General features: G+C 26.1%; 5 protein-coding genes across 12 annotated transcripts in view; 4 read left to right on the forward strand and 1 right to left on the reverse strand.

Moving 5' to 3' along the window:
* The window catches only part of LOC114944100 (non-structural maintenance of chromosomes element 3 homolog), a 66,292-nt gene that overhangs the window by 23,160 nt on the left and 23,170 nt on the right, over positions 1–19,962 (reverse strand). The window lies entirely within an intron of this gene.
* Positions 2,025–5,633, forward strand: LOC114944102 (uncharacterized). The gene is made up of 9 exons (XM_029319857.2): positions 2,025–2,192; positions 2,837–2,956; positions 3,061–3,178; positions 3,742–4,009; positions 4,155–4,271; positions 4,743–4,833; positions 5,025–5,170; positions 5,368–5,506; positions 5,580–5,633. Exons 1-9 carry the CDS (start codon positions 2,049–2,051, stop codon positions 5,631–5,633), a joined length of 1,197 nt encoding a protein of 398 aa, XP_029175690.1. The 5' UTR covers positions 2,025–2,048.
* Positions 7,948–10,979, forward strand: LOC114944097 (uncharacterized). Of its 2 annotated transcripts, none has more exons than XM_029319848.2 (9): positions 7,948–8,115; positions 8,564–8,683; positions 8,833–8,950; positions 9,084–9,348; positions 9,456–9,572; positions 10,034–10,124; positions 10,289–10,434; positions 10,626–10,758; positions 10,855–10,979. In XM_029319848.2, the coding sequence occupies exons 1-9, from the start codon at positions 7,948–7,950 to the stop codon at positions 10,906–10,908; spliced, it is 1,212 nt and encodes a 403-aa protein (XP_029175681.2). In that variant the 3' UTR covers positions 10,909–10,979. The 2 variants fall into 2 exon arrangements, with proteins under 2 accessions (XP_029175681.2, XP_085338398.1); XM_085482272.1 differs by having other exon boundaries at positions 8,860–8,950.
* On the forward strand, positions 13,407–16,067 carry LOC114944108 (uncharacterized). Its single transcript, XM_029319863.2, has 9 exons — positions 13,407–13,598; positions 13,984–14,103; positions 14,262–14,379; positions 14,546–14,810; positions 14,918–15,034; positions 15,109–15,199; positions 15,364–15,509; positions 15,697–15,829; positions 15,950–16,067. The coding sequence occupies exons 1-9, from the start codon at positions 13,431–13,433 to the stop codon at positions 16,001–16,003; spliced, it is 1,212 nt and encodes a 403-aa protein (XP_029175696.2). The 5' UTR covers positions 13,407–13,430; the 3' UTR covers positions 16,004–16,067.
* LOC114944109 (uncharacterized) lies at positions 17,140–19,944 on the forward strand. Of its 2 annotated transcripts, none has more exons than XM_085482270.1 (9): positions 17,140–17,414; positions 17,682–17,801; positions 18,085–18,202; positions 18,344–18,593; positions 18,669–18,779; positions 18,852–18,939; positions 19,311–19,447; positions 19,655–19,787; positions 19,888–19,944. In XM_085482270.1, the coding sequence occupies exons 1-9, from the start codon at positions 17,202–17,204 to the stop codon at positions 19,942–19,944; spliced, it is 1,227 nt and encodes a 408-aa protein (XP_085338396.1). In that variant the 5' UTR covers positions 17,140–17,201. The 2 variants fall into 2 exon arrangements, with proteins under 2 accessions (XP_085338396.1, XP_085338397.1); XM_085482271.1 differs by having other exon boundaries at positions 17,166–17,414; positions 18,085–18,247; positions 18,389–18,593.

A 19,962-nucleotide genomic window follows, 5' to 3' on the forward strand; every position in this document is an offset into this window, starting at 1 on the left:
CATTTAGATAAAAAGATTGGTCACAATTGAGTCAATACAAAAATATGAGAAATAATGCGTAAATAATGCTCGAGGCAATGTAAATCAACATATAGATAAACTATAACAACGGAATGCTATAAAATATTAATTTCAGAAACAAACTTTTGATATTCGAGAATTTAATTAACATTGAGCACATTCATTGTCAAGCATTATTAATAGAGTTTGTATTTTTCCGATAATGTGTTAGATCTATTATTATTCATAATATATATGTTTTTTTAATTATTAAACTTTTGCTTCAAATGTTGAACCAATGTTATGTTTAATCCCATACAGTACAGAATAATTTTAAAATCTTTGAAAAATATTTCTTAAAAGATAAAATAATTCTCGAAAATATTTTTAAAATGTTTCTATGTCCGCTTTTTCATGTTAACCAAACATTTTCAGAAATATTTTTGAATATAGATGTAAACTAATATTTCAAAAATATGTATCAAATATTTAAGAAAATATTATCTGAGCGATAAAGAAGAACATTTTTAAAAATATTTTTAAAAGTTTTTTAAAATGTTTGTATGCAATATTTTATAGAAATATTTAGAAATATTTTTTGAAAACATTATAATATTTTGTGCCGTATGGGATCGCTTAAGATAACACAGGTTTTATCGGATACATCAGATATCGAAATGTTTAAAGTTGGAAGATATTCCTTTCGAAGACCAAATATATTCTATGAGTGCACACACTATATTTGCGTGTTACAAATATTCTATATATATAAATTATAGTGTAAAATGTAATTATCTTCAAAAATATTACAATTATATGACATATTTAAAATTTGAATTAAAAATGTGAATATTGATCCCACAATTTTATTTCAAAATAGACATAAAAAATCTTTAAAAATATAAATGTATATTTAATTAAAAATTTATACATGGATTATGTATAAATTGCATAAATTTTAAATACATTAAAAAATTGAGCTTTTTTTCAATTTCATGTATGAAACATTAATACAAATTCACATCATTTTATATTATTCTTAGTAAAGTTTTATTATCTTTATTTGCGATATGTATCGCGCGCTAAACCTTTAAAATTTGAGTGTCGTGCATTCATCTAATTGATTTGGCTTAAGATAACATTAAGGTTTACCAAACAGAGCCGACATTAAAATGTTTAAAATTGGAAGACATTCTTCACTAAGCCCAAATGTATTTTATATGAGTGTATGCACTAGAATGGAGTGTCGATTCCGAGAAAAGGGGAAAAGCGTGGAATTATTTTGATGGAAAGGGTTTAATTCATGGGAAGACGATATACGTCAAAGTGATTTCAGCGTCGTATCGATCGTGTAATTATACAACACTTCACCGAGAAATTTGGTGCAAAAGAAATTTCAAGATTTAGGAACTCAATTTTTCATGCATCCGGTTTGTATAATAAGACATTTTACTTTGAAATATTATTCTTCTACAATTATTGTTAATTGTCCTTGAATTTTTAACGTCCTTTAATTAAGCATATTATTAAATTATGATGTTCAAAGTGACCTAAATAATAAAGATTTATGTAAAAATACTAAGCAAAACTATTTCTTTTCGAGAATGATATTTCTTACTTGATAAGCGATAAGTTTGATAGACGGTGCAGCGATATATTTTAAAATGAAGAAGTCCTCTCGACGATCACCTGCATCTTACGAGTGCGTGCACTAGAATGATACTGCAACACCGAGAAAAAGGGAATGCGCCTGCGTGAGACTTTTCTCTCTTATGGTCTGCATTTCTGTCTTTTTGATGGGAAAAAGACACCTTGAATTTTTTAACGCAGCATATATCGATCGCTTAATCATTTTCATGAAAAACGTTGCTAAATTGCGAACGTCCTTACACTAAGGTTCTCTCTAGCACTTAAAGTATATTAATTTTACGACAAAATTTATTTAAAAAAAAGAGACATTTTCATTTGAATCGATCCGATAAACGGAGGGATGAACGGAGTGTCGTTGACTTCTTCACAGTTATTTACATCTCGACGCTCTCGAAGAGATGATTTGCGTGGAGAGTCGGTACTTTAACATCAATCGATTTCTTTTACTTACAGTTGGCTTGTGGCCTTTTGCCCAATCTAAACTCGCTCGAGCACAACTGATTTTGCTGTACGGTATTTTGATAAGCTTCATTTTATTTCAGGTACATCAATAATTTGACACAATTATTCAATATTTAGATTATATAAAATTTTATAAGCTAACAGAATTATTATTTGTAAATCTGGTACGCATGTGTATTTGTGTTAACTGTAACGTTTTTAATCTGGTGTGCATTTTTATGTTAATTATATTATAGAAATATATCTTTACTAATTTTGTAATTATTTTTATATTATTTATATACTATTATATATATGTTTATATATAATATATATAAAATTATTATATCACATATCTTATCAGAAAGATCTAAATTATTATTTGTAAATCTGGTACGCATGTGTATTTGTGTTAACTGTAACGTTTTTAATCTGGTGTGCATTTTTATGTTAATTATATTATAGAAATATATCTTTACTAATTTTGTAATTATTTTTATATTATTTATATACTATTATATATATGTTTATATATAATATATATAAAATTATTATATCACATATCTTATCAGAAAGATCTAAATTATTAATTGCTCTTTTTTGCACGTAAGTTGAGCAAGAAGTGCGCAAAATATAATATTTTATTTAATAATTTAATAATTTAATTTTTTCTATTTTCTGATGAGGTAGAAATGTGTTAGTTTTTTTCGTACAATTTTTGATTCAACAAAATTATTTCTCGCAGTTTATGAAATTTGTGTCTTCAAAATGTACTCTACAGTACGCCATTGAAATTCTTTCTCCCACAACTTCATTCATTTTCTATACGATACAGTACAGCAAGTTTTCCTTTAACATGGATCTCGTAAGTAATATAGATTTTTCTATTTGTTTAAATAAACATGTCATATATTGCTTTGTCGTATCTCATAAAACACAAATGGTAGAGAAATTTCGTTAAAACGATAGGTGAAACATTTATCAAACCTACTTCAATGTACCTATAATGAGTTAAGAGATGAGAGCGAAGTTGCTATTATAGAAAAATATTGGAATATTGGAAGACGTTACACTGAAGTACTTACGCGTAAGATAATCTCATAATTTTAATTACTTGAAATGTGTTTAATAGTTTGTACTCACAGTTGAGTTTCTGGCCATATCCATACAGCACAAAATATTTTTAAAATCTTTTAAAAATATTTCTTAAAAGATAAAATAATTCTCGAAAATATTTTTAAAATGTTTCTATGTCCGCTTTTTCACGTTTAAAATATTTTCAGAAATATTTTTGAATATAGATTTAAACTAATATTTCAAAAATATGAATCAAATATTTAAGAAAATATTATCTGAGCGATAAAGAATAACATTTTTAAAAATAAAAAAAAAATTTTTTTTAATATTCTAAAAAATGTTATCACAAAAAATTTTTAAATTATTTTAAAATATTTCTAAAACTATTTTAAAATGTTTTTATGCAATATTTTACAGAAATATTTAGGAATATTTTTTGAAAACATTCATAATTTGTGCTGTATCAGTAACAACTGAATAGTTAAAGATGAAATAATTTTATAAGTATGATAGTTATTAATTTTTGAAATGTGTGAATTGTTGAGGAATTGTGGCTTTTACATCGTTCTTTAGTGATTGGTGTGAGTGGAATGTGTGTTTTTATTATTTCTCCATTTCTACCGCATATTTTCGCCACTAATGTGTTGCCGAGAAATGAGTCACGACCAAATATTTCATTACAAATTGTCCCGGGATACTTTATTGATGAAGAAAGACATTTTTATTTAATAATGCTACATACAAATGCAGCGTTCTGCATAGGAGCAATGGCAATGGTAGCGTCAGGGACAATGAGCATAATGTATATTCAACATATTTGTGGAATGTTAAGCGTTGCTAGGTGAGAAAATTCATTTTGTGTTTAAACAAAATCAAATTTTGTTCCTTATTTTGAGTAAAAAAATTCGACAAATTGCACTGGAATCACATCGGTATTTGCTCTTATTAAAAATTGTAAAATTAATAAATATCACAATTATTTGTAGTTATCGCATGGAGAGGATCATAAGATTTGACACTCGACAAAGAAACGTTGTTGCAAGTGCAAATTTAATTTACATGGGTATGGTGTGCGCCGTAGATATGCATCGCAAGGCTATAAAGTTTGTATTTATCGAATGATATATGTACATACAAAAAGTATCGTAATATGTGAGATTCACTTTAGGTATAAATTTCTTGATAAATTTTGCGTCAAATATTCTTTAGCAAAAATTGCTAAATTTTGGATACTTTTAGCCGCTGTAAACAATTAAAAATGTAATAGCTTTTATATAAAGTAATATCATAAAAAACTTTACTTATTTAATTTTGGATTTAAATTTTAATTTAAAAAATTTTTAATTAAAAGCTCGCAGTTTATTTTAATGTATATATTGGAAATAAAGAAATAATCATATTGGAAATAAAGAAATAATCATATTGGAAGTAAAGAATAAATCAAAAATAACGTCGTCAACATTATGAGTTAAAATGTGTTCGATTGACAAAAAATTATATTTCTGAACTGATTTTTATGTATTACGGTACATATTATATAACAACGCAAGTAATATCTTTCTCATTTTTTAAAGGTTTATACAACTTTTCCTTTCCTCAATTAATAAATTCTTATTCTTCTTAATAATAGACGGATTACTCACAGCAAGTCTCAATCTTTATCAAGTGAGTATATGTTTTTCTTTCACATTCTATGTATCTTCTTATAAAGAACATGCAAATTATATATCGTTTCATGGCAAGATATAATTATTTTTACTAACAATCTGAATAAACCAGTATTATTCAGTTTATAAAATCGTGATTAAAAAATATAACTAAAAATTAATCATGCTATTGTAAAACTTATATTTCAGCTATTTCAGGAATTGTCATCTGGATTTGCTATCGAAAAAATTACACAGTGTGGCATTTTTTTGCTTTACTATTACGTATATACTTTTCTTGCCAACTATTGCGCGCAACAAATTTTAGATCATAATAATCACATATTTGCTACTGTGTAAGAAAAATTTTTATGTGACATTCACACATTAAAATAAAATAACGATAAGAGGCAATACATATAAAATAAAATCCACAAAAGACAAAAATGAAAATGCCGTCTTAAATAAAATATGCGTGTATCTTAAATATTATTTATGAATCTTTTATGCTCGTCAAAAATTACCGGTTATTAGTTTGGTCATCATTTCGTAGGTACAATGTTCAATGGTATATAGCCCCCTTACGTATACAGAAGCTGATACTATTTCTGATACAAAGAGGAACTAAGACTTTTGAGAACCTCGTAGTTATTGGTGGATTGTTTGTAGGATCCTTAGAGGGTTTTGCCACGGTGAAAATTTTATAAGAATTTACTCAACGTAGTATATTTCAAACATTTAAAAAAGATATATTTCTTATTGCAGTTGGTAAGCGCGTCACTTTCATACTTTACATTTCTTTATTCTACGAGACAATAATATACCAATCGATGAATTAATACTATATAAAATCGATATAGTAAACGGATGTGATATATTGTATGGATATATTAAAAAACATAAAATGTAATAATGTTTAAATTAATAGTAATGCAATGGATAAATTACGATAATGATTATTCTTTGTAGCTTTCGATAGATTATATTCTATAATATGCTTAATGCGATAAATGTACGTATGTACATATAGATATATTCATATGTACTCCTATCTTTACATATTGAGAATTTAAAAAGATATATTAATAAAACAAATATAGAAGTATGTAATTTTTTAATAGCAAATGGCATAAGCTAGAAAATGAAGAAAATTAGAGTTGTTGAAGAATATAAAATATCAAAGAATATAAAAATTCCAATAAAAAGATACAAATTAAACAAAAAAATAATTTTTAGTAAAAAATAATGCTTTGTTGTAATTAAACATGGGAATTTAAATATGTTAATATGCTAATAATAAACACAATTTATGCAAGTATTTTTTAGCAGACTAGATGACACAAGCACGCGCTTCGCGCGCTTCTTTGATATTATTTCTATTGTTTATTTTACAACTAGCAAATTATTAATCTTTGCAATGACAGTTGCTTGATACTTTAACCATAATTTTAATTCACCGAATTTCTATTATATACATAATTTTAATTTATTGAATTTCTATTATGTATATAATTTTAATTTGCCGAATTTCTATTATATTATTTGAGAACTATTTTGTATAAATATTTCTTTATATATTCTTTCTCATTTAGTTTAATCAAATATAATTACGTGCGCGAAGCAAAGTTATATTATTCTTTGATAATAAAACCTTAAAAATTGCGACGCATGCATGCAAAAATTATTATTGCAATGCATGCATAGAAATATATTTATTAATTACGTGATTCATGAAAATTCAATAGTTAATTCTTTAACAGAAAATACGAACAAAGAAATAAAATTTTCTACAAGAATCTTTTGTGATCAAATATCTACGCTTTCATTAGACTCGCGCGAAACTCTACACCCCACATATCCGTCAGGTTGCGCGGCTCGCGCGAAACTGATTCTCGGCGGGGCATCGCGAGCGCGGGACCGATGGTCACATGACCAGGTCACGTGACTTAGTCACGTGACCATCGGTCCCGCGCTCGCGATGCCCCGCCGAGAATCAGTTTCGCGCGAGCCGCGCAACCTGACGGATATGTGGGATGTAGAGTTTCGCGCGAGTCTAATGAAAGCGTAGATATTTGATCACAAAAGATTCTTGTAGAAAATTTTATTTCTTTGTTCGTATTTTCTGTTAAAAGTTTAAATATTAAATTTTTATGCGTTGCATAAATAATTAATATATTTTTTATACATTAAGAAAAAATGTGAGTAAATAAGCTATCAAAAATTTAAAAATTATAAAATGTAACGCAATAATATTAATAACATTATGTAATACAGATGTAAAACAAATGTAATATCAAATTTTAGAAAAATTATATAAAATGCAAGATAAAGTTCTTATAATTAGTATCATTTCTTTGCAAAAGCGTAATTCATAAATTTTAATACATTTTATTTTTAATATTATTTAACACATAGTTTATAATTATTTAAAAAATACTCTAAATAATATTAATTAAAATTTGTATTTTCTAATCTGAAAATATATGGGATAAACTATGTATTTAAAAGAGAGTATGTTTTTCTAAATCTCTGTCCTATTCTCTTTCTTTCTCTCTTTCTCTCAACTATTTTGTAATATGAAAGAGCTTCAGTAATAAATATATAAAAACGTAAAAATGTTTGCAAGATATGTAAATGTGCATAAATATTACAGATAGTCCTTGTTCAATAAAAAATTTATATTTATCAATAAATTTATATAATTAATATGACGGTATTTTAAATAGAACAACTAGTATGTCTATGTCTAAGACTGACCGTTCTTTATGACTGCACGCACTAGAATGAAGGGCGTCAAATTACATCTCTGCGAAGTGTCGAATGCGCATGTGCGGTTTGCTATCAATAATTATTCTTTTATGGAGTTTTTCTCTATGGGAAATAAACATATGTTATATATGCGGTGGGGCGTCGAAATCAATTACTTAATTATATACAATTCTTCGCGAGGGGAAAAATGTGAATTTCCAAGTATTTCGATCTCACCCTCGATGATATTACATATTATGCAGCAGTTACATTAAAGTATGCAATTTGCATAACAATTTAAGTAAAACGAATTTATATATAAGTAAAATGAAGCTATAGCTTGATGTTGGTCGATCCAAAGAAGGGAATTTTTTTGCACTATCAAATGTATCTCGATACTCGCGGAGAGATGATCTGCATCGACTGTCTGCATATAAGCCTCAATCGAATTCTGTTACTCGCGGTTGGTTTATGGCCTTATCAGCAATCGAAACTCGTTCAAGTTCAATTAGGTCTGTATATTACTATAATAACAACTTTCATTATATTTCAGGTATGTCTATATTTTTTACATTATTATTTTGCACGAAGTAAACTAGTTTATTATTAGTCTAATTGATGTTGCAATTGTTCATCTTGCATTTGGATGTAACTATTACATAATAATATTAATATATAATCATTAACATAACATTATAATCATACTCATTGTATAACGTCGAATACATGTATGTGCGTTGTGTATGCATGTATGTTATATATTTTATTCGATGTGTTATACAATATTAACAATGATATATAAATAATAATATAATATTTAAATTGTAAATTTTAATTAGAAAATTTAGTTGCACAAAAAAAATTTACTCATAAAATTATACATGTGTATATATTATATATATTTGGAAACGATATTTGATGATCTAGATTTATAATTTTCTAATTAAATAAAAAATAATATATTTAATAAAAATAATTGAATTCAGAATTATTATTTTCAGTTTACAACATTTTTAACTTCAAAATGTACTCCAGATCTTTTCATCAACATTTTCTCTTTTGTATTATTTCAAGCTAGTTTTATCATTAAATATGCCTGTTTTAAGATTAACATTAATGTTGTAAGTAAATATTATATTTTGCATATTGTATTCGTATGTGCACATAAATTAATATTTACAAAAAAAATAAATTTTTATACATGATATAAATACATTTTCGTTACAAATTTTACGAAAATAATCTATATAAAATATCATTAAAACAACAGGTGAAATATTTCTTGGACCAATTACAGAACTTCTATAATGAGTTAACAGATAAGAATGAATTCATTATTTTACAAAAATATGGCATTTATGCAAAACGTTACACGGCTGCATCAATACGTAAGACAAATACTTTGAGTTTCCAATAAATGTTAAGTATACGTTTCGTTTAAAAGCAATTGGTAAATTTTTGCAGTAAACCTTTTAAAATTCTATATGAATATGTGTATTATTGATTTAAAACATTCTGTAGTAGTTTTCATATGCGCTGCATCTGTTCCAATTTTGCATCCATTTTGGCCGTATTTTCACAAGATTCTATTATCCATAAATGGGTCTCAATCACATCCTCGGCTGCTGTTTGTTACTGAATATTTTATTGATCAAGAAAAATATGTTTATTTAATTATATTGCACGGATACACAGCTTTACTCATAGGAACAACCACAATGTTAGCGACAGGAACGATATTTATAGTTTATACACAGCATGTCTGCGGAATGTTTCGAATCGTTAGGTAAGAAAATAAAATAGAAAAATTATTAGATTTCAAATATGGGAAAAATTTTTTAAATATAAAAATTATGAAGAATTATGCAATTATGATAAAAGGGTCGCTTGCAGTTATCGTATCGAGCAAGCAATGACAGTCAATACTTTGCGAAAAACGAACCTTCAAAACAAGAATTTGATTTACAAGAAATTGATTAATGCCGTATATATGCATCGTGAAGCTATGAAGTGAGCATTTAATCCGTAAGATTATATGAATATAAACCCATACAGCACAAAATATTATGAATGTTTTTAAAAAATATTTCTAAATGTTTCTATAAAATATTGCATAAAAACATTTTAAATTAATTTTAGGAATATTTTAAAATGACTTAAAAATTTTTTGTAATAACATTTTTTAGAATATTTTAAAAAACTTTTAAAAATATTTTTAAAAATGTTATTCTTTATCGCTCAGATAATATTTTCTTAAATATTTGATTCATATTTTTAAAATATTAGTTTAAATATATATTTAAAAATATTTCTGAAAATAAATTTTAAACATGAAAAAGCGAACATAGAAATATTTTGAAAATATTTTCGAGAATTATTTTATCTTTTAAGAAATATTTTTAAAATATTTTAAAAATATTTCTGTGCTGTATGGAAGATTATGTGTATTTCATCTATATATTATCTATTAGATTTGCAGACTCATCGGTGTCCAGATTTAAAATAATGTTCTCTCTTCTTATAATAACTGGAGTAATTTGTGGAATCCTCAATTTGTTACAAGTACGTTGTATATCTTCTCTCAAGCATATCTTTGAATTTTATCATAAGGTTAATTATTTTCCAATCACTTTTAAATTATCACCGCCCAATTGTATTTAAATCAAAATTCGATTTAAAATTAAGATTTAACTAACAATAAGACTGTTTGTGCATTCATATTTTAGATTTTTGAAACGTTTACATTGGGATACGATTGTGAGAGATTAATATTTCCCTGTATAATAATGCTTACTTATTTTTTATATATGTCCCTAGCCAACTATACTTCACAAAACGTTATAGATCACAATAATGATGTGTTTGTTACTGTGTAAGGAAAAAAATCCATATCACACAATCATGTATATTCTTATAATATGTACTCATTTTGCATAATTTAAAAATAAAAAATCAATTATATTATAATTAAAATAAATCTGAATAAAATGAGTGTATATGTGTTTATATAAGATAATTCAGATTTTTTAATTTTTTTCTAATCATGAATTTGTCATCATGTAGATACAACATTAAGTGGTACACAGCTTCATTAAAGGTACAAAAAATGGTACTGTTTTTATTGCAAAGAGGTACCAAGGTTTTCAATCTAAATATTGCTGGACTGTTTGTGGGATCATTGGAAGGTGCAGCCACGGTAAGAAATATGCGTATAAAAATTTATATTTCAAAAGCATAAAGTATAATATATTTAAAAAATAATAACCAGTAATAAATATATGTCTCATTACAGTTGTTGAGTACCGGAATATCATATTTTACTGTACTTTACTCTACACGAAATTAACAAAATGTGTCAATTAATAATTTATTGTTGGTCGAATAACAATAATGGAAGTTGCTAATACATAAATAATATTAATTATTATTTACAAAGCAACAATTAATCGATTAAACTGTAATAAATGTATCCACTAAGGAAATCGGAGGCAACAATGTTTACAATAAATTGTGAAAACATGTATTCTTCACCTGTTAAAAATTAATATTACGTATTCTCTATATAAAAAACGGAATTATCATACTGTTTTTCTAAAAAATCAAACGTATATAACTTGAAAACACTCGCTATATCCAAGTGAGATATGTCAAAATGCTTTGTGTTTGTAATGTGTCATGGTATATGTTTTAAACGATTATTTGTGCGTAATAATGCAAATCGTTCTGTATTAGGAAACGATTAACTATTGGGATACATAAACTCAATTTAGCATATACTTTGTCGTTATATATCGCTCTATCCTTATAAAAAAAATCTTATCTTGAAAACCTATTTATATTGAAAAAAAATGGATTTAATTGAAATGTGTGTGTGTGTGAGAGAGAGAGAGAGAGAGAGAGAGAGAGAGAGAGAGAGAGAGAGAGAGAGAGAATTGCTTTTCCTATCTGAAAAATATTTCACTGCATGAAAAAAAAATATGTATTTCTTATTTTTACTTCAAAAAATTCTAAAGTATTTTATACTTATTTGAATGTCATAATTATTGCAGAAAGCTCAGATTTACAATTACGCTACCTCATGCTTTTTCCTTGCGAGAATATTTTTATTAATGTTTCATCGATTGGTTTAACGAATCGAGAATCTTCATCCAGAAACTTATTCCAAAAAACTCAACGGCGCTAGCGTAAATTTCGATCGATATATTGTCTCATGACCTAAATATATGTATGTTGAGTTTCTTTTAGCATTTTCAATGACAGACTTTTATTAAACAATATTTCGTGTTCATATTTTATATCAAATCATTAACATAGACACATATACTTATTATTATAAATATTATTTTAAACGTTTTATTATATTATTATATGCTTCAAAGTGACAAAGATATTTTACAATTAAACTTACATTATTGCTGATCAATTAAAGGATTAATTTGTTACTTCTATTTCATCGACAATTTGATTAAAACAAATATATATATAAGGAAAATTTCAAAAAATACCTTAATTAAATAAACAGTGCATTTTGTTATGTTTATAATAAGTCCTGCGAGTTTTAATCAATTTCTCGATGAAATAAAAGTAACAAATTAATCCTTTAATTGATCAGCAATAATGTAAGTCTAATTGTAAAATATCCTTGTCACTTTGAAGCATATAATAATATAATAAAACGTTTAAAATAATAATTATAATAATAAGTATATGTGTCTATGTTAATGATTTGATATAAAATATGAACACGAAATATTGTTTAATAAAAGTCTGTCATTGAAAATGCTAAAAGAAATTCAACATACATATATTTAGGTCATGAGACAATATATCGATCGAAATTTACGCTAGCGCCGTTGAGTTTTTCGAAATAAGTTTCTGGATGAAGAATCTCGATTCGTTTAACCAATCGATGAAACATTTATAAAAATATTTTCGCAAGGGAAAAGCATGAGGTAGCGTAAATGTATATATATATGATTCATTTCAACATATTCTGTCTTAAGGCTTATCATATAAAAAAATATAACATCAAATTTTAGAAAAATTATATAAAATGTCGGATAATGCTTTTTAATTAGTATTATTTATTTGTAAAATCACAGTTAATAAATATAATTTATTCTTAATATTATTTAATTATTAATAGTTATTTTCAAAAAAGACCATTTTTATAATATCATAATTTTTATCGTAATAATATCAAATAAAAATTTGAATTTTCTAAATTAAAAATAGAAAACTCATAATGTTAGGGATAAAGTATTTAAAAAGAGATAATATTTCTTTCTTTCTCTCAACTATTTTGTAATATAAAAGCTTAAGTCAATATATAAAAACGTAAAAATATTTGCAAAAATGTCTAAATGTGCATAAATATTACAGATAGTCTTTCTTCAATAAAAAAATTTATATTTATCAATAAATTTATATAATTAATATGTCGGTATTTTAAATAAAACAACTAATATATGTCTATGTCTAAGGCTGACCGTTCTTTATGAGTGCACGCACTAGAATGAAATGCGTCAAAGTACATTTCTGTGAGGTGTCGAATGCGCATGTGCGGTTTGCTATCAATAAATATTTTTTTATGGAATTTTTCTCTATGGGAAATAAACATATGTTATATATGCGGTGGGGCGTCGAAATCGATACTTAATTATACAATTCTTCGCGAGGGAAAGTGTGAATTTCCAAGTATTTCGATCTCACCCTCGGTAATATTGTGCAGCATTTACATTAAAGTATGCAATTTGCATAACAATTTAAATAAAACAAATTTAAGTAAAATAAAGCTATATTGGTATATAGTAATAATATTGGTAATATTGGTCGATCCAAAGAAGGGAAATTTTTTTACACTATCAAATGTATCTCGATGCTCGCGAAGAGATGATCTGCATCAACTGTCTGCATATAAGCCTCAATCGAATTTTGTTACTCACGGTTGGTTTATGGCCTTATCAACAATCAAAACTCGTTCGAGTTCAATTAGTTCTGTCTCTTGCTATTTTGATGACCTTCATTATATTTCAGGTAGATCTAGATTTTTAATTGGTTCGTTAAATTAATTTATTATTTTTCGTTAAGTTAATTTATAATTAATATAATTAATGTTGCAATTTTTTATTTTGCATTTGGATGTAACTGTATCATTAAACAATTGTACTTATTCCCAATTTATAACGTCAAATACATTTGTGTATGTATGTGTGTTGTGTGAATGTATTTTAAACATATTTGATGTTATAAAATATTAACAATTTAAATAATTTTATAATTTTTTATATAGATTAAAGTTATATACATGTCTGTCTATTATATTTGAAAACAATATTTATGACCTAAGACTTATAATTTTTTAATCAAATAAAAAAATATTTTTAATAAAAATAATTAAATATAAAATTATTATTTGCAGTTTACAATATTTGTAACTTCAAAATGTACACCAGATCTTTTTATCAACGTTTTCTCTTCTGCATCAGTTTGTATTTTTTTCTTGATTAAATATATTTGGTTTAGTATTAACATTGAAGTTGTAAGTAATCATATTGATATGCCATATCAATATTGTATGTCATATTTGTGTACATATACTTAAATAAATATTTGCAAGAAAAATAAATTTTGTACTGAATATAAATTTGTTTTGAATTTTATAAAAATAATCAATATAAAATATCGTTAAAATTGCAGATAAAGTATTTGTTGGAACAATTACAGAACATTTATAACAAGCTAACGGACGAGAATGAAATCAGTATTATGCAAGAGTATAGCAATTATGCAAAACGTTACACGATTGCACTTACGTGTAAGGCAATACTAACTCAACTTATTTTTAGTTACTAAGTGTTTAGTTATTAAATGTTAAATGTATTCTTTGTTTAAAAGCTAATTTTTGATAAATTTAATACATTTTTGCAATAAACCTTCTAAATGAATATGTATATGTATTATAAATTGAAAACGTTCTGTAGTACTTTTCATATGCGTTGCACCTGTTTCAATTATATATTCATTCTGGCCGTATCTTTACAACATCATATTATCTATAAATGAGCCTCAATCACATCCTCGGCTGCTGATTCTTACCGAGCATTTTATCGATGAGAAAAAATACGTCTATTTGATTTTGTTGCACGCATACGCGGCTTTATTCCTAGGAACAATTACACTAATAGCGACAGGAACGTTATTTATAGTTTATATACAGCATGCCTGCGGAATGTTTCGGATTGTTAGGTAAGAAAATTAAATAAGAAAACTATTAGATTTCAAATATGGGAAACATTTATTAAATATCAAAATTATGAAGAATTATGCAATTATGATAAAAGAGTCGCTTGCAGTTATCGTATCGAGCAAGCAATGGCAGTCAATACTTTGCGAAAAAAGAAACTTCAAAACAAGAATTCGATTTACAAGAAATTAATTCATGCTGTATATATGCATCGTGAAGCTATGAGGTGAGCATTTAATCCGTAAAATTATATATGAGAAAGTATAAGATTACGTGTATTTAATCTATATTATTTATTAGATTTGCAGACTCATCGGTGTCCAAATTTAAAGTAATGTTCGTCATGTTAATAATAGCCGGAATAATGAGCGCAAGTCTCAGTGCATTTAGAGTAAGTCTATCTCAAGCGCATCTTTGAATTTTATCGCATAAAATCAGTTACTTCCAAATTTTCCAATTTATGTCAAGTATCGACCAGTTCTGTTTAAATCGAAATTTTGTTTGCAATTAATGCTCAGCTTTTACTAACAATAAGATTGCTAATGTATACTTTAGATTTTTCAGGCGCTGACAATGGACAGCGATTTTGAAAAACTTTTCATACCCTTTATAATAATACTTATTAATTTTTTATACGCGGTCATAGGCAATTACATGGCGCAAGAAGTTATGGATCACAATAATGATGTGTTTGTTACTGTGTAAGAGAAACATCCATATCATACAATCACATATATATTTATAATATGTACTTATTTTGCATAATTTAAAAATAAAAAATCAATTATATTATAATTAAAATAAATCTGAATAAAATGAGTGTATATGTGTTTATGTAAGATAATTCAGATTTTTTAATTCTTTTCTAATCATGAATTTGTCATGTAGATACAACATTAAATGGTACACAGCTTCATTAAAGATACAAAAAATGATACTGTTTTTATTGCAAAGAGGTACCAAGGTTTTTAATCTAAATATTGCTGGATTGTTTGTGGGATCATTGGAAGGTGCAGCTACGGTAAGAAGTATTTGTATAAAAATTTATATTTCGAAAGCATAAAGTATAATATATTTAAAAAATAATAACCAGTAAATAAATAATAATGAGTAAAACGAGAAAATATATGTCTTATTATAGTTGTTGAGTACCGCAATATCATATTTTACTGTGCTTTACTCTACACGGATGTAACACAAGATGTGTTAATTAATAATCTAGTCGAATGATAATAATAAAAATTATTGTTAGAACTAGTACTAATAGTGCTACTAACACACAAGTAATATTAATTATTTTCTACAAAGCAGCTTAATTGATCGATGAATGACTGTAATAAATGTATAATTGCTAAGGAAATGGAAAATATATAAAGCAACGGTGTTTACAGTAAATTGTGAACATGTATTCTTTACCCATTAAATATTTATAGCATACATTCCTTATATAAAAAATGGAATGGCAATACTGTTACTTTTTAAAGAATTAAACGTAACTTATAAATTAACGCACTAAATCTAAATAAGACATATTAAAATGTGTTTTCATTAACTGACGGCCATGATAGTGATTCTACTAAAATATAAAAATCTTTGTTTAACAAAATTTTTTTATGTGTAATACCGAGTATATGTGGAAGATTGAGCCCAAAAAATAATTTATTTTTGTATTGCGTCGTTGCGTATTTTTCAAAAAATTATTTCTGCGTAATAATGTCAATCGATTTTCAGAAATAACTGACTATTGCTTTGACTAATGCTCTATGATATGCTTATAAAAAATTTTATACTTTTATATTGCAAAAAGGAGCAGAATTTGATTCAAATTAAATTACGCACGATTGTTTTTACCATTGAAAAATGTTTTACTACAGTATTATCGTATATCACATAAGCTAGAATTTTTTCTCTTCGATAGCAAATGGTGTACGTTAAAAAATTGAAAATTAAAATTGCTAATTAGAATTATTAATAGTAAAATTAAGAACAATAATTTAAACATAAAGGACACAGTAAAATAACGAAGAATAACACGCTATACTGGTTTTAATTTAGAAAATGCTGACACGCTGATATTGAGCATAATTTAAACGATTATTTCTTAGCAATGTCCGCGAAAGAATGAAATAGATGCAATATCAAAGCAATATTAAAGATTGCGACTGCGCAACTTTTCTATAGCAAAGTCCTCTCAATAATACTTTTCTCGAATGTCAATCGTTTATTCATGAACTTCCATAAGAAAATTTCTTAAATTACGTAACTGCCTAATTTGCCATCCAATTTCAAATATAGTTATAATATACATTATTCAATTTTCCATTTATCGAATTAGTAAGATTACTGTACAATTTACACCATGAGAAAAAAGTCATGCATGAAGCGATCGATAAATGGAAGAGGGGGATAGAAAATTGTCATTTATTATTTGTTCGTCAACTTGTGTCGACGATCAAGAAGAGATGATCTGTATCGAGACTCAACATTTTAAGATCAACCGAATTCTATTGCTTCTCATTGGCCTATGGCCTTATCAGCGAACGTTCCTAATTGAACTTCAATTAATTACATTTCTTGGTATCCTGACGACTTTTATCATATTTCAGGTACGTCTATGTATCAATTATTATAATTGATTACAAAATCGTGCATATTATAAACTGACGTATAAAAATCAATATATTATTATTTTAATTTTGTTATACGAAATCATATGTCATATGTATTAATAATTATATGAAATTATTAATTACATACCTTGTTTGCTAAATCATTGCACGTAAAAATAAACAGACAATTAAGAATTTATAGCTTAGTAATCGAATAAATAAATGTAGTTCTTACAGTTTGATTAATAAAATTATTACTTGCAGTTTACAACATTTATAACATCAGAATGTACTATGAACCTTATGTATAAGGTTGTGTCTAATACATTTTTTTTTCTTACTTTTTTAATCAAATACAATTCGTTCTGGATTAATGCTGATATTGTAAGAATATAAATTATTGAACATCATTGATAAATGTAATTTTAAATGCAATTTATATGGGTTTCCGTATTTGTTGTTTCTGTTCAATATAGCTTATTTTTCTTTACATTTCGTTTACTTTCTTTACTCATTACTTATTAATGTAAATATTATAATGTACTGAATAAACAAAAATATAATGTAGACAATTTAGTTTAAACTCGATCAAGAAAGAATACGGAAGCTCAGTTATAATTATTTTCTAATGTTGCAAAAATGTTATATAATAATATTAACATCATAGTTAAGGAGTTCAATGAAGCAACTTCAAGAAGTGTATGATGAGATAAAAGACAAAAATGAAATCGCTATCGTACAAAAGTACGGAAGCAAAGCGAACCGTATTACGATTCAACTTATATGTAAGATATGCAATGTTTCTCCACTTTTCTATGTGTTTTACATTTCAATATCTTTTTATATTTTAAAAATTAAATTGCAATTATAAACACAAATTTTTAAATGACAATTTATTTATATAATTATTTTGAAACCTTTTTTAGCACTTGGATTATTCTCTCTATCTGTTGTAACTTTGTCAGAATTAGGGCCGTACATTTATCACATTGTTACAAATCAATCTCTATCATTCCATATTGTGACAGAATATTTTATTGATCAAGAAAAATATTCCTATTTAATTATGTTGCATATTGAGGCAGCATATTGGATAGGAACAACAGCAATAGTAGCAACAGGAACTACGCTCATAACATATTTGCAACTTACTTGTGCAATGTTTAGTATCGCCTGGTAAGTAAAAAGACAAAAATAGATACATCAATTTAAAGGTCATTCTTATCGGCAAATATATAATTATATTTACAGTTATCGTATCGAGCAGGCAATTAGAATTTTACAAAAGGGTAACTTTGAAAATGAGAGAAAGAGTTGTGAAGAGATAATTCGTGCAGTAAACATTCATTGCAAGGCTATGAAGTTTGTATTATTATTATCTTTAATAATAAATATTTAACGCGCATAATAATATATACTTTCTTGTATTTAAAGGCTTTGCAATTTTTTAATATCCAATTTTGTGGGATCGTTCTTTTTGATAGCAGCTGGTTTAGTTTGTCAGAGTTGTAATCTTCTACAGGTAATTTTCGTTATGTTATTGAAAGATCAGTGCGCCAATTTGAAAAATTTAAATTAGTCATTCAATTGGCAGATAGAGAGAGAGAGAGAGAGAGAAATAAAAAAATTATTTTCTAGAAATGTAATAATTAAAAAACCTTAAAAAATGATTTGTATACTTATCTTCTTTTCTTATATATATATATAGCCTTCTTTGAAAATTATTTTAATTAACTTACAATGGCTTATATAATTAAAAAACATTGCAATTATATAAGCTACACTATAAAAAGTGACACATTTGACACAACATAAATCTGATACATTTTAAAGTACGCATGTTGTGTACATTAAGTCGATGATGAACCATATAACGTGTCTCATAATTTTCAGATTGTGTTACTTTATGATAACATTGAACAACTATTACATTCTCTAATTATGATAATAATTCATTATGTATATTTGTTTCTATCCAATTATATTGCACAAGATATTACGGTTCATAATGAATATGTATTTGTTACTGTGTAAGGAAAAATTCAACTTTATATATAGGCGTGTTTGTTTTATAGATACGCAGAATGAGTCTATATTGAAGATTCCTTTTTATACTAAATCTACTTTGAAAGAAAAAATGTTTGTGTATGTTTGTTCTGTGTGTAAAGTTGAATGTGATGAAAAATTTATTTATAAATTTCATTCAAAACTAATTTCTTTAATTCACTGTTTCGTAGGTATAATGTTCATTGGTACAGGGCTCCGATACGTGTACAGAGAATGATACTTTTTCTATTGCAAAAGGGCACTAAAAGTTTCAATCTGGTTCTCGGTGGAATATTTGTAGCGTCCCTGAAAAGTGCGGCTTCGGTAAGAAATATATGCAAATATAGCGTCCATACGGAACGTATTGTGATTTCAATAACAAATAATAATTAAACTAAAGAAAAGAAAACCCATTTTATTACAGCTGATGAGCACTTCCATATCATACTTCACCGTTCTTTATTCTACCCGACAAGATTAAAAGTACAAACAATTACAA

The sequence above is a fragment of the Nylanderia fulva genome, unplaced genomic scaffold (genome assembly GCF_048542155.1).
Source record: "Nylanderia fulva isolate GAGA-0341 unplaced genomic scaffold, ASM4854215v1 Scaffold20, whole genome shotgun sequence".
Classification (NCBI taxonomy): Eukaryota; Metazoa; Arthropoda; class Insecta; order Hymenoptera; family Formicidae; genus Nylanderia; species Nylanderia fulva.